This window comes from Scatophagus argus, chromosome 15 (genome assembly GCF_020382885.2).
Source record: "Scatophagus argus isolate fScaArg1 chromosome 15, fScaArg1.pri, whole genome shotgun sequence".
Lineage (NCBI taxonomy): Eukaryota > Metazoa > Chordata > Actinopteri > Scatophagidae > Scatophagus > Scatophagus argus.
In genome coordinates, this window is record NC_058507.1 from 5359543 (window position 1) to 5379850 (window position 20308).

The 20308-nt window shown below is 42.5% G+C and overlaps 2 protein-coding genes, 1 long non-coding RNA gene and 1 other non-coding gene across 7 annotated transcripts; 1 reads left to right on the forward strand and 3 right to left on the reverse strand.

Moving 5' to 3' along the window:
• The first annotated feature begins 37 nt into the window (after positions 1-37).
• LOC124071870 lies at positions 38-16687 on the forward strand. Of its 2 annotated transcripts, XR_006845408.1 has the most exons (4): positions 38-225; positions 333-418; positions 11001-11172; positions 16550-16687. It is a non-coding gene; the product is annotated as an uncharacterized LOC124071870 (long non-coding RNA). The 2 variants fall into 2 exon arrangements; XR_006845409.1 differs by lacking the exon at positions 333-418 and having other exon boundaries at positions 66-225.
• Positions 628-700, reverse strand: trnaa-agc. Its single transcript has one exon. It is a non-coding gene; the product is annotated as a tRNA-Ala (tRNA).
• On the reverse strand, positions 950-7417 carry mapre3a (microtubule-associated protein, RP/EB family, member 3a). 2 transcript variants are annotated; one of them, XM_046412861.1, is made up of 7 exons: positions 7261-7417; positions 5515-5642; positions 5283-5428; positions 4617-4809; positions 3448-3590; positions 3188-3340; positions 950-2312 (listed from the first exon to the last, which is right to left on the reverse strand). In XM_046412861.1, the coding sequence occupies exons 2-7, from the start codon at positions 5633-5635 to the stop codon at positions 2244-2246; spliced, it is 825 nt and encodes a 274-aa protein (XP_046268817.1). In that variant the 5' UTR covers positions 5636-5642; positions 7261-7417; the 3' UTR covers positions 950-2243. The 2 variants fall into 2 exon arrangements, with proteins under 2 accessions (XP_046268817.1, XP_046268818.1); XM_046412862.1 differs by having other exon boundaries at positions 4653-4809; positions 7261-7416.
• On the reverse strand, positions 8383-19166 carry dpysl5a (dihydropyrimidinase like 5a). Of its 2 annotated transcripts, none has more exons than XM_046412824.1 (13): positions 19007-19166; positions 16563-16833; positions 14557-14715; positions 14030-14209; positions 13832-13900; positions 13616-13660; positions 13448-13523; positions 12863-13019; positions 12605-12746; positions 12271-12413; positions 11927-12134; positions 10998-11166; positions 8383-10049 (listed from the first exon to the last, which is right to left on the reverse strand). In XM_046412824.1, the coding sequence occupies exons 2-13, from the start codon at positions 16821-16823 to the stop codon at positions 9964-9966; spliced, it is 1695 nt and encodes a 564-aa protein (XP_046268780.1). In that variant the 5' UTR covers positions 16824-16833; positions 19007-19166; the 3' UTR covers positions 8383-9963. The 2 variants fall into 2 exon arrangements, with proteins under 2 accessions (XP_046268780.1, XP_046268779.1); XM_046412823.1 differs by lacking the exon at positions 19007-19166 and adding an exon at positions 17029-17178.
• Between the last annotated feature and the right edge of the window lie 1142 nt (positions 19167-20308).

The following is a 20308-nucleotide window of genomic DNA, read 5'->3' on the forward strand; positions in this document are numbered from 1 at the left end:
TTTCACTGGCCCGCTCACAACAGATCCCAACTCATACATGATGACGTACTGCCATCTGCTGGTCCTGAATGGAACTAACATACTGCTAACACTCACTGTTTTACCGTGATATGAACCAGGTGTTCCGATTTGTGTACTTGGCAATCGCAACCAGACTCCGTTAACAAAAACAATAATTTTACAGGGCAGAGCACAGGAGTGGCTGAAGTATCCCTGTCTCGATCGGTAAGTTGGTTTGTGTTACTGTGATACTTTCATTGATGGAAGAATATAGACCTTTACATGTTAAGACTACTCTCTGAGAGTCTCATATCCTGTCACTTTGTGCTCAGACAATCTGTCATCTGTGGTTTTCATTTGTATCTGCTGGACTGAAGGTAAAACGGAATGACCATCACTTCAATTCGTCCCTTTCAAGGTTAGTTTCCGCTCATTGCAGGACATAAATGAAAGTAGTAAAATGAGTCTGAGGCCAATCATTTTTCTCTTGACGCTGTGTCTAATATCTAAAATGACGACCCATAACCACAGCACACTGAGCGCTTCAGTCTTACAAAACAGATCAAAGTGGATGAGAACCTTTACAAGAAGACAGCTTCTCTTACAGTTACGGGCAAAACTTTAGTTTGGAGGATGCGGGCATCGATCCCGCTACCTCTCGCATGCTAAGCGAGCGCTCTACCATTTGAGCTAATCCCCCGTATGAGTGAATGGGACAAGTTGTTCCAAAAGAAGATGACTGGTCGTTTTCGAACGCGAATTTATTAGGTTTTGTATTTTATATATTATATCCTATATATAATTTATAAGTTTGTTAAAGCCGCAGTCATGAAATCACTGACCTGCACAAAAAAGAAGCGTCAGGCTCTAAACATCCTCGTATTTGGCATTTACATTTGCCACATTCTTGCGATACAAATCCATTCTCTCTCAAAATAAACCACGTCCATTTATTTCACAACTGTTTTATTTATTCAAAACTCAAAAGATGAGTGTTCTGTAGATGTTTACACAGTCAATGAATGCAATTTCCAGAGCAGATGACAGCCAGTTTGCAAAATAAAAGTAGCTGGAGGAGGACATCCTTGCTCTAACTGATCTCTTTCTACTGACTTCTTTCCAAATTACAACTCATACACGCTGGGCAAACCTTATTACAGCAAACTGAAAGTGTAAAACACAAGATTAGCAGGAAAAACATGATAGAAGCTGTCATGTTAAAATGTGTTTGTATTAACTCAGTGTCAGGCTCCCTTTTATATTTTAGAATAAAACATTAGAACAGCTACAATCTATCACCATGTTGTCAGTCTGCAGGTGGCTTTCCACCTCTAAACTCATAGGCCCTTTCATGTCGGTCTAAACGGTATGACTGCAGTTAACCAGAATCGTGCGACATCAGACAAAATCTCCACGCAAAATACATACATATACAAAATATCACTCATTCACAGTCAATGTGTAACATTCCCATGCTCAGATATGTTGCCGATCAATAATGAATAATTGCAGAGCACTGACCACATATGCTTTGAGTCCTTCAGTGATTCTACATGCCATGAACCCACCATAACACGAACTGAAAGCTTGATGCTGACTCCAGCACAAACCACAACTGAAATAACACACATGGCCTTGGCTTTTCTATTCATGTACAGTAGGTTTTTGCACCAACTTTGCTACAGAAAGTTAATCTAAATTAAACATAAGTTAAATAAATAAGAAATTGTTATTAAAAAGTCATGTTTGTTACAGTTTTTAGTAGCTCTGGGAGTGTACTGATGGCACATTGGAACAGCGTTGTTCTGTGCTCTTATCGAAGTATCACAGCGCACCAAAGGCAAATAAATAACTCCATAGTGAGCAAAGACATTGGTCTCTCAGAAATCACAATGTCGGCAATATTTACACACTCAAAATTCACTGTTTGCCATAACAGCCTCCATGCCAGGCTCGGTTCTGCATTACTCATGCTGAAATAACTGGGATATGTCGTACGTTACTGTTGTGGGGGCAGGGAGGAGCAGCAAATGATGATGCAGAGTAATTGTGTATAGTATGTAGACGGCCGGTTGATGGTGTGGTTACGAACAGATATACTTATGAGAAAGAAAGGAAAAGCCAGGGGGAAAGCGGGGATAATGGTGAGTATTTATAGACCGTGCAGAGTAGAAAACAAACGAGGGTGAAAAGAATAGAGAAGGGAAGATGGAGATGTTAGGAGGGGGAGGGAAATGAAGGGTTCAGTATTCATCCTGATCCAGGTGAGCTTGTTCATCAAGGTCATCATCCTCTGGAGGTGCAAAACCTTCCTGAAAAACAGATCAATGAGGTTTTTCTTACCATTAACCATTAAAATTTTCCCGATTGTAGAAGACCAAAACCCTGATGTGACTTGTAGGCAAACCTCAGTTCCACTAGCTTCCATAACTCAGTGCAATCTCTCATTCAGCACTTGTTTTATGTGCCTTTCTGTTCATGTAAACATGTTTGCAGGGTTTACTGTCCATATACTAAGGCAAATTGGCATCAACTACAACAATTATGTTTGAATACAAGGGAAAAAAATTTTTTTCTCATACATAGTCATTGGAAAAGGACGAGCTGTAAAACCATGACTACATTTTTTTTGAGTGTCCCAAAACTCTGAAAAAAACTTTTCATATCATCTGAATCAGAAAGTCTGGGAGAGCTGTATGATTTAATTATTTTATCCCATCAATTAGCATGGTGCTAACAGGAAGTCATGTGGATAAGGAGGCTACACACAGGCTCTTAACAGGCTCTTCTGAAAAAGGTCTCTATCAGCCCCAAATCCTGTCGGCATGAGGAAGGCCAAGGGGGCTTTTTTTGTAAGCAACTTTCATAGGACTGAATGATGGACCATCTTTGAACACCATATCAGGCTTATCATATCAACAGTCTTTGTTAAAGGCTCGTAGAAACAAAAATGTGCATTAAATAAGGATATAACATAATTAAATAAATAAATTCCCATCCTTATGTAAACATACAACAGGAGTTATGGGACAAACTCTTGAGTATTGATATGTTCTAGGACTGGATTTTCAGCATTTGCATAATTGCCAATGGGATTTGGATATAAAAGATATAAGTGATGTTAATTAACTCTGAGATTGAAACAGTGCAGCGCGGCCTGTATTAGTTGCTGATAATGGACAGATACCTCTGTTGCGTAGAGAATGTCGATTATCTTGCTGAGGATGGGGTTGTTTTCACTCTCGTGCTCCTGGCAGATCAGCTCAATGTCCCGTAGTTTGCTGAAGTAGAAGTCTCTCTCCTTCTCTAGTCCATCTACAGTCAACTTCAACTCCATCAACTTGGAAAAGAAAGAAAAGGGGGGGGGGGGAATAATGCAATAAATCAGCTGCTTTCAGGACACGTGGATAAGACGGAAGACGCAGTTTTCTCTCCATGCAACTCTACCTGTTGATTTAGCTCCATGATTTCAGCATCACTGCCCCCGTTTCGAGACAAAGAGGGATTCTTCCTCATGGCTGGAGTGTTGTGTTGGACCCGCTGTGGTGTTGGCATGTTTTTGGGAACTGTTGGAGATGTCCTCTGTGGTCCTGGAGTGGTTAGAGATGATCGGAGATGTTAAGCATTTGAATTAAAATGGATTTGCTCCATTCATTCTGGCTTTGTAGCATCGTGGCGATGGATACAGCACATTATAGAGAGCTGATGTTATCAGCTTATAGCATGATGTTGTGCCTTTGGTATGCCATTTTTCTTAAAGAGATTTTTACAACAGAATAGATATAAAAGACACAGGTTTGGAAAGCCAAAGTCTAAATAAAAAAAAAACATGCCAAATATTTTAAAATGGCTGAATGTCACAGTTATTTGAGTGAAAATCTTGAAGGAAAAAAACCCCAAACCCTGCGTTCTGCTAAGCCTCTATAAGTGCTTCAGCAGAGGTGTTTCAAATAAACTCAAAACATGCCAACACACATTATCACAGTATTGAAAATAAATGCAGTCATTCTGCCCATTTATAACCACACTGCTTACCAGTGACAAAGTCACAAAGCAGGCTTATGGCACACTACATGTCAAATTAGATTGTTCGCCATGATTTTCAAGCAGAAAGCTTTCACAGAAACACAGCAAGGCCGCTCAGGCTGACATTACTCTTGTTAGTAAAATGAGACAAACTCTTATTTCTTATCAGCCCAGCTTTCATAGAGAGAGAGAGAGATGGAGCTGCACCAGTGTTGCATCAGCGGCTCGATGCAGGACACTGTAGAAAATAGTAGCATTTGATGTTTCTGTAGGTCTTCTGGCATCACTGATCATGATCAATTAGAATTGGGAAGGCAAGTTACAATCGGAGTTGCGTGTTATGGCTTTTCAACCCCATTAATGCTGCATCCCGTAACTCACTGTGGTGATTCTTACAACCCCACCAGTGACTCAGTCGTACCTACAAGGTGTCATGTTGCTTGTGAATGCTGGGCAGTGAGATGGATCTGAAGAAGACAGCAGTCATTCTGTGAATCGTGCTGCTCACACCACTGGCTTGCAGGGAGCGCTTTCGAGCCATCCAAAGCTCAGGAAGACCGTGCAGCAAAGGCAGAACTTGTTTAGTTTACCTGGGTTTCTCTTTGGTTTGTGGATAAAGTGATCACCTGGGTTGGGGGCAGGGGCCACGTCCTGACCCTGTCTGGCTAGTAAAGGGTCGTACTCCTTCCCGTCGTAGTTGGCGTCAAAGAACTTCTTGAACCACTGCACGAATTCAAAGTTGTCCTGGAACTTCCCTTTTACGAGCTTTTCTACAGGAATAATCTGCAAGATGGAAACAGGAGATGCTTTAAGGTAAACAGGGCGATGACACAATAAATCATCTTAAATATGATCAAAAATATAGATACTTTATTGATCCCGAGGGAAATTCAAGCACCAGTAGCCCCATTACAGCAGTGTAGGTTAGTCAAAAGTAAGCAAACAAACAACCAAGGTCTAACTGTTAGTGGAAAAAATAGACTAAACATACTAAATAAACTAAGTAAACTAACATATGCTACATAAAGTACAATAGAGTGCAGAGAAAGCAGGTCGACCAGACTGTGTGTGTAAAACCAGAGACTAAAAAGCCCCAGTGTAAACATATGTAAACGGAATTGCTACTCAGAAAATGAGTTATAAAGTGCAGGTTAACTGTGCAAAACAATATAAGGTGCATAGTGGATTAAATGTCCAGTAAATAAATGTAATATAGTTTAAAAATAAAGGCAAATATAATAAAAAAGTATTCTGACTTTGTCAACACTCATCCTTTTAAAAGCTGCCTGAAGAACTTTGAAGTTGTGTATAAATTCATGCTCCAGCTTGGCTTGAAATTTGACCTTCTTCAGAAGGATGCAACCTGGAAACAACATGTCCATGAACTGGCAATATGCCGCTCCTGCAAAACACAAAGGCACAGCAGTTAGCTTTTGTTGTCTGTTTTTGTTTTCGCTTTTTTTCTCCTGACTCAAACTGCAGCCTTACCTGAACAGAGCTGCTCAATCTTAGTGTAGGTGAGATGCAAAGAATCGTTGACCCACGCCAGCATGTCATGTCGGCTGAGGTTGTCAATGGACACGGATGTGGCGTACACATTCACTGCCATCCCCTACCTGAAGAGACAACAACGTGAGAAGAGGGAGATGACCATTCACTTTGCAACTTTAAATGGACTTTGGTTGGAAGAAGCGCCAAAGAGCCACTCGCCTCAAACGAGTCACAATATTTCAAACTGATTACTTCATTGGTCTTTGATTGGTCACTGTATGTAAACAGATATACACCAGTAACTCTTATCATATAATCAAGTGGGGCCTCCTCAGTCCTTCTAAACCAAGCTGCCCACCGTATCCTAACTTTCAAGTAACTCTGTCTGATCAACAGTCCAAAACCCAGAAATCATATATCACAGAAAAACATCAAATCCTCAAACACAGAACCTGGAACAAGTGAATGTTTGGTTTCTTTACTTCAACAAATGACTTAAACAATTAATAATCATGACGGTTGCTGATTAATTTTCTGCTGTCATGTCACTTGACCCGACTGATTGACTCGATCACAGACCTAATCTATGGGACTAATTGACTGAAATGAATCCAATATTTCAGGTTCTGAGGTTTGCAGGTGCACAGATGTTGGTTTGGGTCCCAACACTGCTGCATTATGGGAAACACACTTGTTATTTTGGCTGTAAACACAACAGCTGAGAAGCATCTTTAGTTTCAGTTTTAATCTACGGATGTGTTGCGAACATAATCCTCCCTAGATTAAACAGAAACATCCTGATGTTCGTGAGCAGCTTTACACATCTGGCAGCGCCGGCCTTCTGCTGTGCTCACTTTGCCTGCCTGCTTCCGGTGGTGTCACGTCGAAAATGGACGTGTGAACACCTTTGGCATGTGCTGCAGTCAAAGTGCACATTAAGACCTAAACAGTGAAATGATGATTAGAGGGGGGGTCACACTCTGCTGTGTGTGTGTGGGAGAGAAATTACAGTATGTCACCACATTTCACACTGATGACTCACGTGAATCACGCGTGCCTGCAATATAAGCAGTGATTTCTGGTGGTAACACTGATAATATAACGAATGCACCTTCAGCGGCGCGCACTGCACACGCAGTGGGTCTCCCGTGGGGCTTGGCTAGCCTACAATTACATGATGATGACTTACAACCATACAACCAAGAATAAAGCTGTTAATAAGACAGATAGGTGCGCGTTCAGCTGTGGGGCGTAGACATTGCGGTGGGCGTAAATTCCCACTAAATGTGGATTATTGTATGGAGAGCGGCGCACCAAAGAGAAGTCAATATCCCCCCCCCCCAAAAAAAAAAAAAATCCACCGGGCCTTTGACAAAAGCTCCGATAATGACTGCAGCAAAACTCGGCTGCAAGGGGGGAAAAAGTCTAGCGAGGACAAATGGGCGGAGGGCTGACATTACAAGCCCGAGCTGAGAATAATAAATATGGCCGTTTGCTAGCTACCTTTTGACTAAAGCAAAAAAACAAAACAAAACAAAAAAACCTGCAACGCTGGTTGCTGCTCTGCTAGCGGCCCCCTCTACAGGCCTCCCAGAATACCTCAGGACTGTCAGTGCACGGGAAATATCCCTGACTGCATGGGAATAAAACACAGCCGCTCCCCCTCACCGCGAACACAACGCGCACAAAGAGAAATCAGGAAGACGGAGCGGCTCGGCGGGCTCTTCGGCCGCTCGTACTCACTGTGTTCGGGAGTGTCTGTGTTGTTATCACGCTGGCAGGATTCCTTATGTCAAAGCCCGTTGCTGTCGTCGTTGTCAGACCCTGCGCGGTGCAGTGCTTGGTAACGGGCCGCCCTGTCTGGGGCTGCAACAATCCAGCTCCCACTGCGCATGCGCCCGACTCCATGCTGTTAAAGGTTCATTATAAATAGGACTTTGGCCTGTTCCAGCTAAGAGACACATGATGTGTCTGGTTGGATTTTAGGCCTGCTGGTGACTGGAGCTTTTAGTGAGGTCAGGCTACACAGAAATGTTAGAGTTTTGGCAGCAGCGTTAGGAAAGTATTAGTGAGTGCCAATACAACTGCACAACATTGAAACTGAGAATTATTTTCTTTACTGATTAATTTCCTCATTATTTTCTTAATTAAAAAAATAAAACCTAAAGATGGTGGACATCCTGTTGCACAGGTCAAGCCCAGAGAAGAGGTGTAGCTTGAAAAATTGCCTACATTATCAATCTATTATCCACTAACAGTTACCAATTATACATGTTTTTGGTTTAACTAATTAATCGTCTTATCGTTTCAGCCCAAGCAACAATGTGAAACTAGTCCATCAAACGTCCTGGATTCAAAGTCCAGTAAGTACAGAAGTATTATCAGCAAAAAGTACTTTAAATGATCAACAATAAAACTTTTCAATTTGCAAGAAAATGTCCCCAGTGAGCAATATTATAAGTTACAGTCTGGTAGTTTAGTCCAGTAGTTACCAAGGTAAGGATCAGGCCCCTCCAAAGGGTCACAAATTAAAACTGAATGTAAATGGGTAGGAAAGATGACAAAAAGGATATGATACACAAGTTTGTTTTTTGTATTTGTTGCATTTTCTGCTGAATTAGCCAAGACGTGCAGTTATTTACACAAAACCTTTAGATCTGAGGAAGTAGTGAAGGGAAATACAGTCACAGCTAACAACTCTGACATGTGACAACAGACCGTAACCGACTACAGCTTTCAAAAGACCGCAGCTGGGTAGAAAGTACGATTATAAACCGAGTTTAGTTGAAAATAGCATGAAATGTATTCATTATTGAAGTTAAGTGCCCCCACGGGTCAGAAATCAGACACAGGATTCAGTTGGAGATTTCATTGTGGTTTATTTGCACTCAAATCATGTGATAAAGAGCTGCAAGACAAAATAAGAGATAAAAGGAATTCAATGTGACGATACATTGTTCAGCACCAGTGTACGTTTGGGAGGGAGAAGATGCAACAAGAGTCAGTGGAGTTTTTAAAGTGAAATCTGACCAAAAACAAACAAACAATAATGTAAGATTTTTAACTATAACATCTCCTGAACATAACCAGGTCTAAACATGATCATAATCTTGTGTGCATCCCTGTTTGCACTGACAAAACACAACAGAATTACTAAGACAATTATTCACAAGAAAAATTCAGTAACTAAAACTATAAAAACACAGTAGTAGTAGTAGTAGTATCAGTGCTTTTCTGTAGTTGCTAAACAAGCATGCCTTCCAGAGCCCTCAGTGACATATGAAGGCGTCTGATCCCCTGAAGGAACATGTCTGCTGTTTACCTTCAAGTCTCTGAATGGTAAAGAGGATCGCTCCACCTTCTCACAGTGGTGCCTTACATCAGTCAGGGCAACATTTTCAACCATTTCAGACTCGGAGTGCATGAAAGTAGAAAAAAGTGCCCTCTCTAGAAGAAATGACAGCAGTCGACATGTCACGATCTGCGCCGGCAGTTTGGGACGACGTGTTTGTGGGTGTCGGTGTTCTCAGGTGAGAAAAAGGCAGTTCGGGTGAGACTTTTTGCCGTCTGTGGAAAATGGATACGATCACGGAGAATGCTGCGCAACGTGAGCAATATCAGTGCTTATTACAGTAGTTCTAACGACGCTACCATGCACAGTGCGCACAGCGTAGGTTCGTTCACATTTGGTGGGGGGGAGACAGAATCTATTCTGCTATAAGGCTGTAAACATGATCTGAAATGCTAATCTTATTCAGGAAATAACTCTAACGCAGAAGCATCAACAGAAAACACCACAAATAACAAAATATAAAAATATAAATAAAACATTTAAAAAGGTTAGCTTGCATTATGATGTTTTCATCAATTGGTCAATTGCAATTAGAGTTTTCACGACATATTAATGTCATGCCGACACTCTTGGAATCATTCATAACATTTTGTTCACCTTGGCTCGCAGTAAAAACACATTTGTGATATTTGTGACATTAAATCATGTAAAAAGGCATCTAAATAGTACATGATACAAGTGCAAAATCGTATTTTACAGTGAGGTAACACAATTGCATCGAAAAAACCATGACTCACTTTCACAGTCCTAAAACTATTAGTAAGATAATTTCCTCTAACGTGATCCATCAGACAAACAAATATTTTATTTGCTGTGTCTATTTGGTTAAGATTTGACTGAAATTTGGTAGCTATAACCACTTAGCAACAGTTTTCCTTGATCCATATTCCAATATCATTACAGCAATGCCATACAGTTTTAACATTTTACAGTCTTATGTAACTGTGTTCAAAATAAAAACATGATTTTGTTACCCCCACACACACACATTCTAAGCTTCCAAAAAGGAAAAAAAAAAGACCAAATCATCTTGGTAGGCTGGATGTTTCCCTCACCAATCATTCTTCCGCTTCGTGTAATGGCCGTCTGACCGGTTACCAGATCCCGCTGGATCTACCTCCAGGAGGAGCGAGGATCCTGGCTGAGGATCTCTTTGGAATGTTGTCATCGATCTGGGCACCTGGAGCGGCAGGAAACATCATGGGATCGTGTGCACGGGTTCAGAAGTGAAACACAAAGAACTACTTCTCTGCTATTATGTGCAGCTAAATCGTGTTTTTGTCGTATTGTGCAGGCTAGTAACAAACAGCTCATGTTTGACTCCAGGTGGTTTTCAGGAACGCACCATGCATCAAAAGATCAGAGCAAATCTTCTATCACGTCTAAAGTGCTGCTCAAGCTATTTCTGGTTACAGTGCAGTAAAAAGGCATGAAATGGCACAGAATCAGGCCTTATGTTTAATGGGTAACTGTTGTAGTCAAAAAGAGAAAACTATGTAAACTTCCAAGGTGAAATTAATCCCCAGGCACGAGATATTGTACATTTGATGGCTAAATCTCAGTAGCTATTCCTTTTTGGCCTAAAAGTGTGTAGAAGCTAACCACAAAGAGCAACATCCCTGGCTTGATATCAAATCATTCTAACCAAGATCTAAAAATACCCCAAAAATACTTTCAAAAGTGTACAAATAAGTCTGAAGATGTATAAATGTGAAGCGTATAAGTGAAAAAGAGGATGGTCTAAGCCTTCTTCTTCTGCTATAAATTTTCTACTCATTGTCTAATGAGAAGCTTACTGTGTGAACAAGTTAAATTCTAGATATTTCATCATCTACAACTCACACAAGCATCTCCTGGGACAACTGTAGACTATATGGGGTCCTCATGAAACACTATCCCTCTAAATCTATTTCAATACGGCGCCCTCATCAGGCCAATTAGAGTATGACTGCAAAAAATGACTAAAAAAACAAAAAGGCAGTGACAATATACAGAAGTACTCCAGTTACCAGCGTAATATAAAAACACTTGAGTTCTCAGGTGTAGAAATTAAAAAATACTCCATCATTCACTTCGTACTCTGTGACAGAATTTGTCACAAAGATGTTCAGAATCCGTTGATTCTTACCAGACAGGCTGAAGCTGGACTCGTGGAGGTCCCTCACTCCCCCGTGCCGAGTGCAGGGGCGGGTCGGAGTGTCCAGGTCTGGAGCGCCATGGTCCCTCTTTCCTGAGTTGGCCACCGCAACAACTTCACCTATGTAGGGCTCCCGTTCAACAGCTTTCACAGCCTGGCACTGGTGGTATGTCAACACACACACACACACAAATTAATACGATCAGGTTAGCATTCAAGCAAAAAAGGAAACAAGGACGTAGTAGGGAGGAAACGAGGAAAGAATGGGAAACAATGGAATGAAAGAAAGAAACAAAAATGAGGGAAGAAAGGAAAGAAAGAAGGGACAGAAACAAGGAAATAAAACAAGAGAAGGTAAAAGAAGAAAGGAAGGAAACAAAACAAAAAATACCAAAAGCAATAATTACAGGTTGTGTATCTGACTGAGACTGATACCACACAATCAAAGTAAACTGCAGAAGTACTCCAAAAGTATGTATAAGTAATAACAAGGCCTATATGTTGCAAAATTTCACCCCTCACTTACAGTATTAGTACTGCGCTTATCGTACAAATGCTGCTTAAGAGGCAGCAGCAGTACTGACAGCTATAGTAGCAGCAGTAGTAGTAGTGTAGCTGTCATAAAAGCAGTAGTACTTGCACAGGGAGTATTCTCACTAGTAATTTAATTAGGCAACACGATGCATTCCAAGTGTTTGTGTGAGATGGATGAAACATTACACAGATTAGTGTGAACAGATGTCTCACGCTCAGTGTTTTATCGTTCTAGTATTTGATAAATGGCTCCTGTTTTGACACAGTCAGAAGCCGTGCTGCTCTAACTAATGGCAGGCTTTTCTGTGTTGACTGTGTTGTGCATCTCAGGTCAGTTTTCATATTGATTCACTGTGGTTTTTAACAAACACGCTTCTGTCTGATACCTTTGCCCTCTGAACCATCTTCTTGTAAAGGTAATCTGGGAAGGTTCTCAGGGGACAAAACTTTCCAGAGCCCTCGGCACACGTGAACATGCCATTTTCATAGACCAGACGGCCACGGCTGACGGTGACCAGGGGTACGCCATGACAACGGAGGCCTTCATACAGGTTTACATCTCCCCCCTGGAGCTGGTTGTCCACAGAAATGGTCCTGCAGACAGAGGTGGAAAGAAAAAAATTTGACCGAGTTAAATCAGACAAAAAGAAACCATCTCAGCTTGAGAGAGTGGAGATAAAAGCTGCAGTGAGACAAGCCGGTCGATGAACGGATGGATCGGGTTTCATACTTGGATCCCTCTGGGTCCCAGACCACCACATCAGCATCTGCTCCTGGGATGATCCTCCCTTTCCTGGGGTAGAGGTTGTAGATCTTGGCTGCATTGGAGCTTGTGACTGCTACAAAGCGATTCTCATCAATCTTACCTCCAATCTGTGAATTATGGCAAAGACACAACTTAAAATGTAAATCATACACAACATCTTACTGAATCAGCTGACGCACTGAAAGCAGAAGCCGATTTTCTTCAAGTTTTCACAATCGATAATCACGAAACCAAAACAGATGTCCTTTTTTGTGGAAGTTCTCTGGCAGCCAGACAGGAACAAAAGAACTACACATACCACTCCTTTCTCCCAGATGACGCTCATGCGATCCTGAATGCCGGGAAGCCCATGGGGGATCTTTGTGAAATCGTCCTTGCCCATGGCTCTCTGTTTGACGGTGAATGGACGGTGGTCGGACGCCACGACATTCAGAGTGTCACTGCGGCCAAACAGAGCGAGATGGAGGGTTATCATTATGACTGCGGCAATGGAGGAAAACCAGAAACACTGACATCCTGTTAAATTTAATGGAAGACTTTATACTGTTTTCCTCACTTTCCCAGCAGGCTCATTAGGAAATTGGGAGTGCTGGGGTCCAGGCGGAGAGGAGGCACTGTAACGTGGGCAGCAGCGTGGGCCCAGTCGTGGTGATAGTACTGCATGCCGTTCAGCACAGCGTGGGCCGTGGTTATTTCACCGTGGACCACCTTACCTGTGGTCAGACAGGACAATGCAGATGCACACTGGATAAAACGATAGTGAGCATAGCCTTGTAAGAAAATGGGCAGGGATTAGCAAGCAAACCGCGACTCATCTAAAACACCAGAAATTACCACCGCTATTTCAAACGAACAGATAAACTGGAACACAGGAGCTGCTGTGGAATGAGTGTCCCTGTCTTATAACCACGTCTCCTGAGGTATTTCCAGTCTTTTCTCTGTTAAAATGTATAGTGTTTGCTCACAATGAAGAGGTCCTGGGTTTGATTCCCCAGAACAGGGCCTGTTGGGGTGGAGTTTGCATATTATCCCGGTGCTAGCTTAGATCTGGAGTTGGTCACAGGGCGCCTCATGGCGGCTGCCACCATGTCCTTGTACTTAGACTTGTAATTGTACATGATGATGAGGAAACAGGCCTTACCGTGCATCTTGGCTGTAGCCACTACGTCTCCTGCAGCCATACTGGATACGCTGACCAGATAGATCGGGCAGTGGGCCTAACAGTAAACACACAGAATGTAACATACTGATCTTGTTTTTTTTATATCATTCTATATATTTCTATTTGTGCCGGAGAAATCTCACTCACCCTGTTGCCGATGGTAATTGCCCTGTGGGTCGCCTCTGCTTCCAGCTGTAAAGACACAGAAGATTGTGAGAAGTGAGACGCGAAGATAGAGACTGGATTTATTTTATTAGAGAAATAACACTGATACTCTGCACAAGAGTCAGGATATAATGAACATTTATTTTAGCTTGACAGGGAGTCCTTGAGGGGAAACCAGGCTAATCCTAACTATTATACCTCTTCAGGCCTGCTGATTTCAATCCCCTCTGGGCCACTGATGCCCAGATCCAATGCTTCTTTTGCACCCTGTGAAGAGACGAGAGGATGCCATGAATTATAAATGCAAAAAAAAAAAAAAAGGGCCTCATTATAATCATTTATTTGTGTGTACGCCAAGAATATGAAAGGGACGGCGGTGAAATGGTCCTCTCTCACCTCTGCCACCAGTTCACCGTTCTCTGCATGGACTCTCGCTATAGCTCCGATGTCCTTACAGTGCTGCAGAGCCTGGAAGAGCTCGCTGTCCCTCAGCATGAACATGTCCTTGTAGGCCATGAACATCTGGAAGGAATTCACTCCTTGCTCTCTCACCAGCTTCTCCATCTCAGCTCGCACCTGCAGGAAGGTAAAGTGTAAACGTGATCGAGGATCTCTGAGCCAGAGAAGAATCCAGTTCTGAGTGAAGGAACACAGCAATCGAAATGCTTTCATTTTGGATCCATCATATTTGCTGGCATATTTCTTTCATTCTTGTGGACAAAATGACTATGACTAAATGAATATGAATATCTAGAGGAAACATCCACTTCACATACAAGGAACTAAAAGAAACATGTCAAAAGTATTTCGGGAATAAGAAGCAGTAAGTAATAAATAATCTGGTTAAATGTTGATTTTTCTTCCCACAGAATTGCACAATCCTGTCAAAAATATGATCCAGCAGCAGCACAGTGCTGAAGTACCTTGGGTCCCCACCAAGTGACTCCCACGTGCAGAGCGTAGTCGCAGCAGCTTTTGGAGTCCGCCGAGCTGCGGCACTTCTCATAGGCTTCCAGCAAAGACTCGTTCTTCTCTGGAAGAACGTGTCCGATCACCATTGTTGTACCTCCAGCTAGAGCAGCCTTAAAGAAACACAAAACTATGTTTTTCGGGTGTCATTTTTCAATTGGGTTCTGTCAGTGTATTAACTTTATTGTCCTGATTCCTCCCATGTTCTCTTTTATGAACTGAGGTTAACTAAAATGAACATTAAACTGTGGCGTTGAGTGCCGTTGAAGCCGAAGATATTGATTTATTAAGCCCGTAAATACTGAAGTCATCTACTAATGAACACAAAACATACATGAACATAAAAGTAACAGCTTAAATTGCCATTAATGCTTCTCTTTATGGTTATCTGTAGACAGCTGCTAAGGGAAATATAAATCCTCTGGTAGTTAAAGCAGGGAAATAACTGCCCCCGAGAATGTCATCAAAACCCATTTAATGCAGTAGATTATTTCTTCACAGTATCTTTTTTACTTTATAGCACACTTTAGCAAACTCGCACTTCAGTAAAATCTTAATAGCCCCAACAAATGAGGACAGAGTGTGTTTTTTGTAAGTGCACGCTTCACTGAGCATCTGTCAGCTGACCCTAGAGACTCGAGTAGCATGTAGTGGGAGGGAAGACGGGAGGGGGGCGTGGGTCTGAGAACCATTGTCTCCATGCACAATGGCGTCAGTGAAAAGGCTTTGCAGCAGTCTTTGCAGCAGCCCCCTGGTATCCATGGAAACAGATACTGATCTGCATTTGTCTCTGGGCTGATTCTGGAGCGGAACAGGCGGGGAGGGGCGAGGAGAGAGTGACGGAGAGAGAGGAACGAGGATAGAGAGCAGAGGAGAATAGTGTCTGTCACCAGCGTCTGCCGGCTGAGGTCCGTCTGAAACGAGCCGCCGTCCGTCATCTCTCGGCCTCCATCATCTCAAAGTGCTACACAGTGATGAGTCATCATGTTGCCCTGAAGCAGAGCGGGCTATCCCGGTCTTATCAGCAGCCGTGATGACTCCATTACACACTTTCTGGCAGCCTCGACGCTAAATCATCTCGGTGCTGGTGAAACTCAGCAACATTCTGAAGCTTCCATAAATTAAAACATAAAGCTGCCCATTATGGCTGCAACTAACCAGTATTTTCAGGATCTGTTAATCTGCTGGCTGTTTTCTTGAATAAGCGATTCATCATTTTGTCTGTAAAATGTCAGAAAAGTGTCAGGTTTGAACTTACAGCTCGTCCTTGTATTTAAAAGCTTATTTTCCTATTTTATGCACGCATTTTCCTGTTAGTTGTGCTTCTTCTGTGCTACTGTTGTCTATTTAACAAAAACCACCAGCAGTTTTAAATCAGGATGGGTGACGCCCTCAAATGTTTTGATTTGTCTGACCAGCAGCCCTAAAACTCAAAAGATATTTAGTTTACAATCACAGTAGAGTAAGAAAGTCAGAAAATCCTGTTTCTGTCCATTTGCTAATCTACTAATTGCTCCAACCTTCAGGACTGTGGCCTTGGCTGTAAGAACATACCGAGTATTCAGCTACTAAATAACTGATCTCCTCTCCAAGCAATACAGCCATCTTAGCATTCAAACCGTCTGTATCACCTGCCTAATTTAAGTAACTTTTAACGTGCTGTTCACGTCGTCAGGGAGAAGCTGTGTCTAAAATAACCAACATATTTGATTCCCAAAATATTGAGGAAGTTGTCTCATCCTGTCAAAACGGGGCTGAAGAAGCATCACTGACATCTTGGCCAGAATTAGCATCAGAGGAAACAATCTGTCAAAGATTTCTTGAGAGAAAGAGGAGGGGGGGGGGTCCAGCTAAATTTAACACATGAGCTTCACTCAGCAGTCTATGTTTCTGATCATTAATCTGCAATCTGCAATCCTTCTTCTTCTTCTCATTTTCTGTTTCCAGCAGGACGTGTTACCTTGGTGCCGCTGTAGAAGTCATCTGCCGTGATCGCGTTCATGAAGCTCTCCTCCAGGTGGACGCTGGTGTCAATACCCCCCGGGATGACCAGTTTTCCCGAGGCGTCGATCACTTTGGCTCCTCCTGGAATCATCAGCTCCTTCCCCACCTGCTGAATGATGCCATTCTCGATGTAGACGTCGGCCTCCTGCGTGCAGTCGTCGTTCACCACCTTGCCGCCCTTGATCAGGATCCGCGCCATCGCTGAGCTGGAAGACATGGCTATAGATCTGTAAGGAAGAAGGGGGGAAAAAAGATTTACTGACAGGGTTTTAGACCTTTTTTGTTAGGGATGGTGAGCAGCTGCTAAAACTGTGGTAATCTGACTGGAAGTAAAACCACTAAACTCCAAAAAGCACAAGAATAATTAGAGCCACAACACGACTTTCCGCAGGAAACTTGAGAAAGAGAACTTTTCGCAGTACCTCATTCTGACACAGTGTTGTAAGTCCAGCAGAGACAAGAATCAGCAATGCTGCTCTGTGGCCAGTCTGTCAGGCTGTGACTGACATCAGCTACAGGACCGAGTCGGCCGTGTCAGTCACCGCCTGTGACCTGACGTCCCAGCAGACAGTGATGTGGTGGTAAACAGAAAGAAGCTGAGTCCAGTTGTGGATCACAATAACGCAAACCAGAGTCAATAAGGCCATTATTGTGATAGGACTAAAGCATAAAAAGCTACACAGCAAAGCTCTAAGGAACAATTCATCGTGGTAGGAAAACATGAATTAAGTACATTGAGGTGCATAGAGGTGGGTTCTCTCTTCCACAGTGGGTTGGTACCTCACAAAGGGTTTCAAGATAAATCTAAAGGGTCACCACATGATCACCGGGGTTGGTTATAATATAATTTAATCCTGGGGTGTCCTGATGGACAAGCGTTTGCTACTCATATCATGTAAACATGACATCCCTGGTTCAGTTCAAGGGAAAGTTTTAGCAACTTTCCAGGAGTTCCAGGATTTTGAACATACACAGAGTGGGTATGTTGCAGACCAATTACAGCAGTTTTAAACTTTGTAGATTTAAACCACGAAAATGAATAATGAATTCAGTCTCCAGAATTTTACTCCCGGCTGCATTCAGTCAGTGTACCTTCATGTACTGCAGGGATGGATTTTGTGAAGGGGCAAGCTTGACCTCCTGATCGCTACAACTCCACCACGTTCTACTCTCTAATCTAAACAACACAAAAATCACAGGCAAAATAAATACAAAATAAAATAAAATATTTCCTTCAAATCAGATATTGAGTAAAATGGATGTGATTATTGTCAGTGATTATCTATTCATCATTAACAAAGACACTACAAGGTCTGCCGCCTCCCTTCTCTTCTACACCACTCTATTATGATGTGATGTAGTGTGTGTGTGTGTGTGTGTGTGTCCATCCTGCGTGCTTGCGTGCGTGTGTGCGTGCAGGATGCGTACGTACGAGGGTGCGGCAACTTTACTGCATGGCTTGGACTCCCTCACACATCCAGATCTGATGGCTGATAACGTGGAGGATGGTTATTTATTTATTTTTAAATGTTCATACATCACAGGGTACAAACCATAAGGCGAGACAGCCTCCCTTCTGCTCCCCAAAACCTGGCAGCAGCTCCAGGCTATAATAGAGGTAGTATCATCAGGCTCTATGGCTCAGTAACCGCTATGGAAGTTGACGCTGCTTAGTAAATACTAAACAGGTGCGCTCGTGTTACCTGCTTTAAGACTTTCACAATAATTCTAAAACGATCCTTTGAGAAATACAACATAAATCGATTCGAGGTGTGCAATTAAAGTGTGAACTACAATTTAACACGTGTTTAACGTGTTTTAAATTTAAAACTTAGGAGGGGGGAAACTACGGGCCGTGGTACTATAGTCTATTGGTCAGATGTCTTTATATGTATGTATTTGTTCATTAAAATCTATCAAACAAACGACAAATCAAAATGCAATCTCAATTTTAGGCTAATTGGTGTCAAAAAAAATCATTATCCGGGCAAATAATGGCATATTGTTGCAATGGCGTTATCGCAGGGACATTATGACACTAATACTTGACACAAAGAAACCGGTCTCCATCCGGCACGATCGGCAGCACAGCCCTTATTACCGACTCTCAGTCCTATCTGGTCCCTCCTCCACAATAAAGACCAGCTTGCTATCTAACGGCGCAAAGTGCGCTCACACCATCATCACAAGGCCCCGCAGCCAGGTTAAGAGGTGTAGGTGTACTTCAGGGTGTGTATAGATCCTCGTAGGGTGGCAGGCACAGCAGGCAGGGCAGATACCCAGACGTATAGCCAGGGGGGCATGGAAACATAGTCTCCGGGCTCCGGCAGAGCATTTCCCCGCAGACAGAGCCGCTGCAGCCTGCCGGTGAGAACAATGCTGATGATGTGGATCACGTACCTCCTCGACGGGCCTGCTGCTGCTCCACTCGGCTGTCTGCTTACTTTCTGACAGGAACAGAACGCAACACAATCCGTGGATGGCACTTCCCAAGGAGATACACACACCAGATGGATGCCTTCCTGGCCGGTCCGGGACCAGCAGACCACAGCATCATCGCCGTCAAGTCAGCAGGAGATACGAGTAATACTTCCGGTTGTGGCTTTCTAAATAAAATGCTAATTGTTTCCTTTGTGAGGGGTGTAGTGTGACAGGACATGTCTGCTGGGCTGGGATGCCATCTTGTTTCAAACTGGAAATGTGAGGAACCAGACTCTGACAAACCTGCATGAAATTCTTAAAAGACTTTGTTAGTTATAATTCTGAATTCAATAATGATTATCAAATTTAATAATGTCCATCAATGAGTTAACAAAATAGTAAACGGTAATGCAAATTGCTTATTAGATGACATAGCTGACTCATAAAGTTATATGTAATTGTGTATATGTCTCTAAGTTCATACTTAACATTTGTATTTCCAGCAATTATAAGCCATACGTCTAAGTTATTCAGCCATATTTTACACCAAACAACAAATGAGAGCGTTTCACTGGTATCATTCAACAGAGTGCCAGATGACTAGTGTGCACGTACAAACTGACAATCACTCAAGGCATAGTTTTATACTTTTATTTTGTAGCGAAACCGCCACTGCTTCCGGTAGCACACCATCTTTCTGTGGTCAACTTGATGAGGCTCGCAGCATCCAGGCCTTGAGACGACGCGACGCTCCAATCAGCAGCGCTGAGTGAAGGCTTGGTCGCCTAAGCAACCAATTACCTTGGACTTTGGGCGTGTCCAATTTGAGGAGGTTGTACCACTATGACAGGAAGAGGGTGATGTAAAGGTAACAGCAGAGTGAGGCTGCATAATTATCACTTATCATTATGGTTTTGATGGCTTACGTCTATCTGAGCTTTAATTGGATATATTGATATGTTAGCCTCCTTACCTTAAATGATCCTGGCATAAAATACATAAATAATATTTTTACAAACACATGGAATTAATAGGTAATTCAAGTGCAAAGCCACAAGCCGCAGGGCCAACACCCACACCGAGAGTGGGCAAGACGCAGGTGTCCAAACACTGAGTACGAGGTCTTCTGCTGGAGGGCATGAAAACCAGAGTTGCATATCAATGTCCACATCTCCTTTATTCACCCTCTAACAGTTACAAGCTAAAACAGAGTCATGTCAGTGTTAAGTATAATTGAAATAGTTCAATATTCAAATTATCATTGTTATAATAAGATCGGAT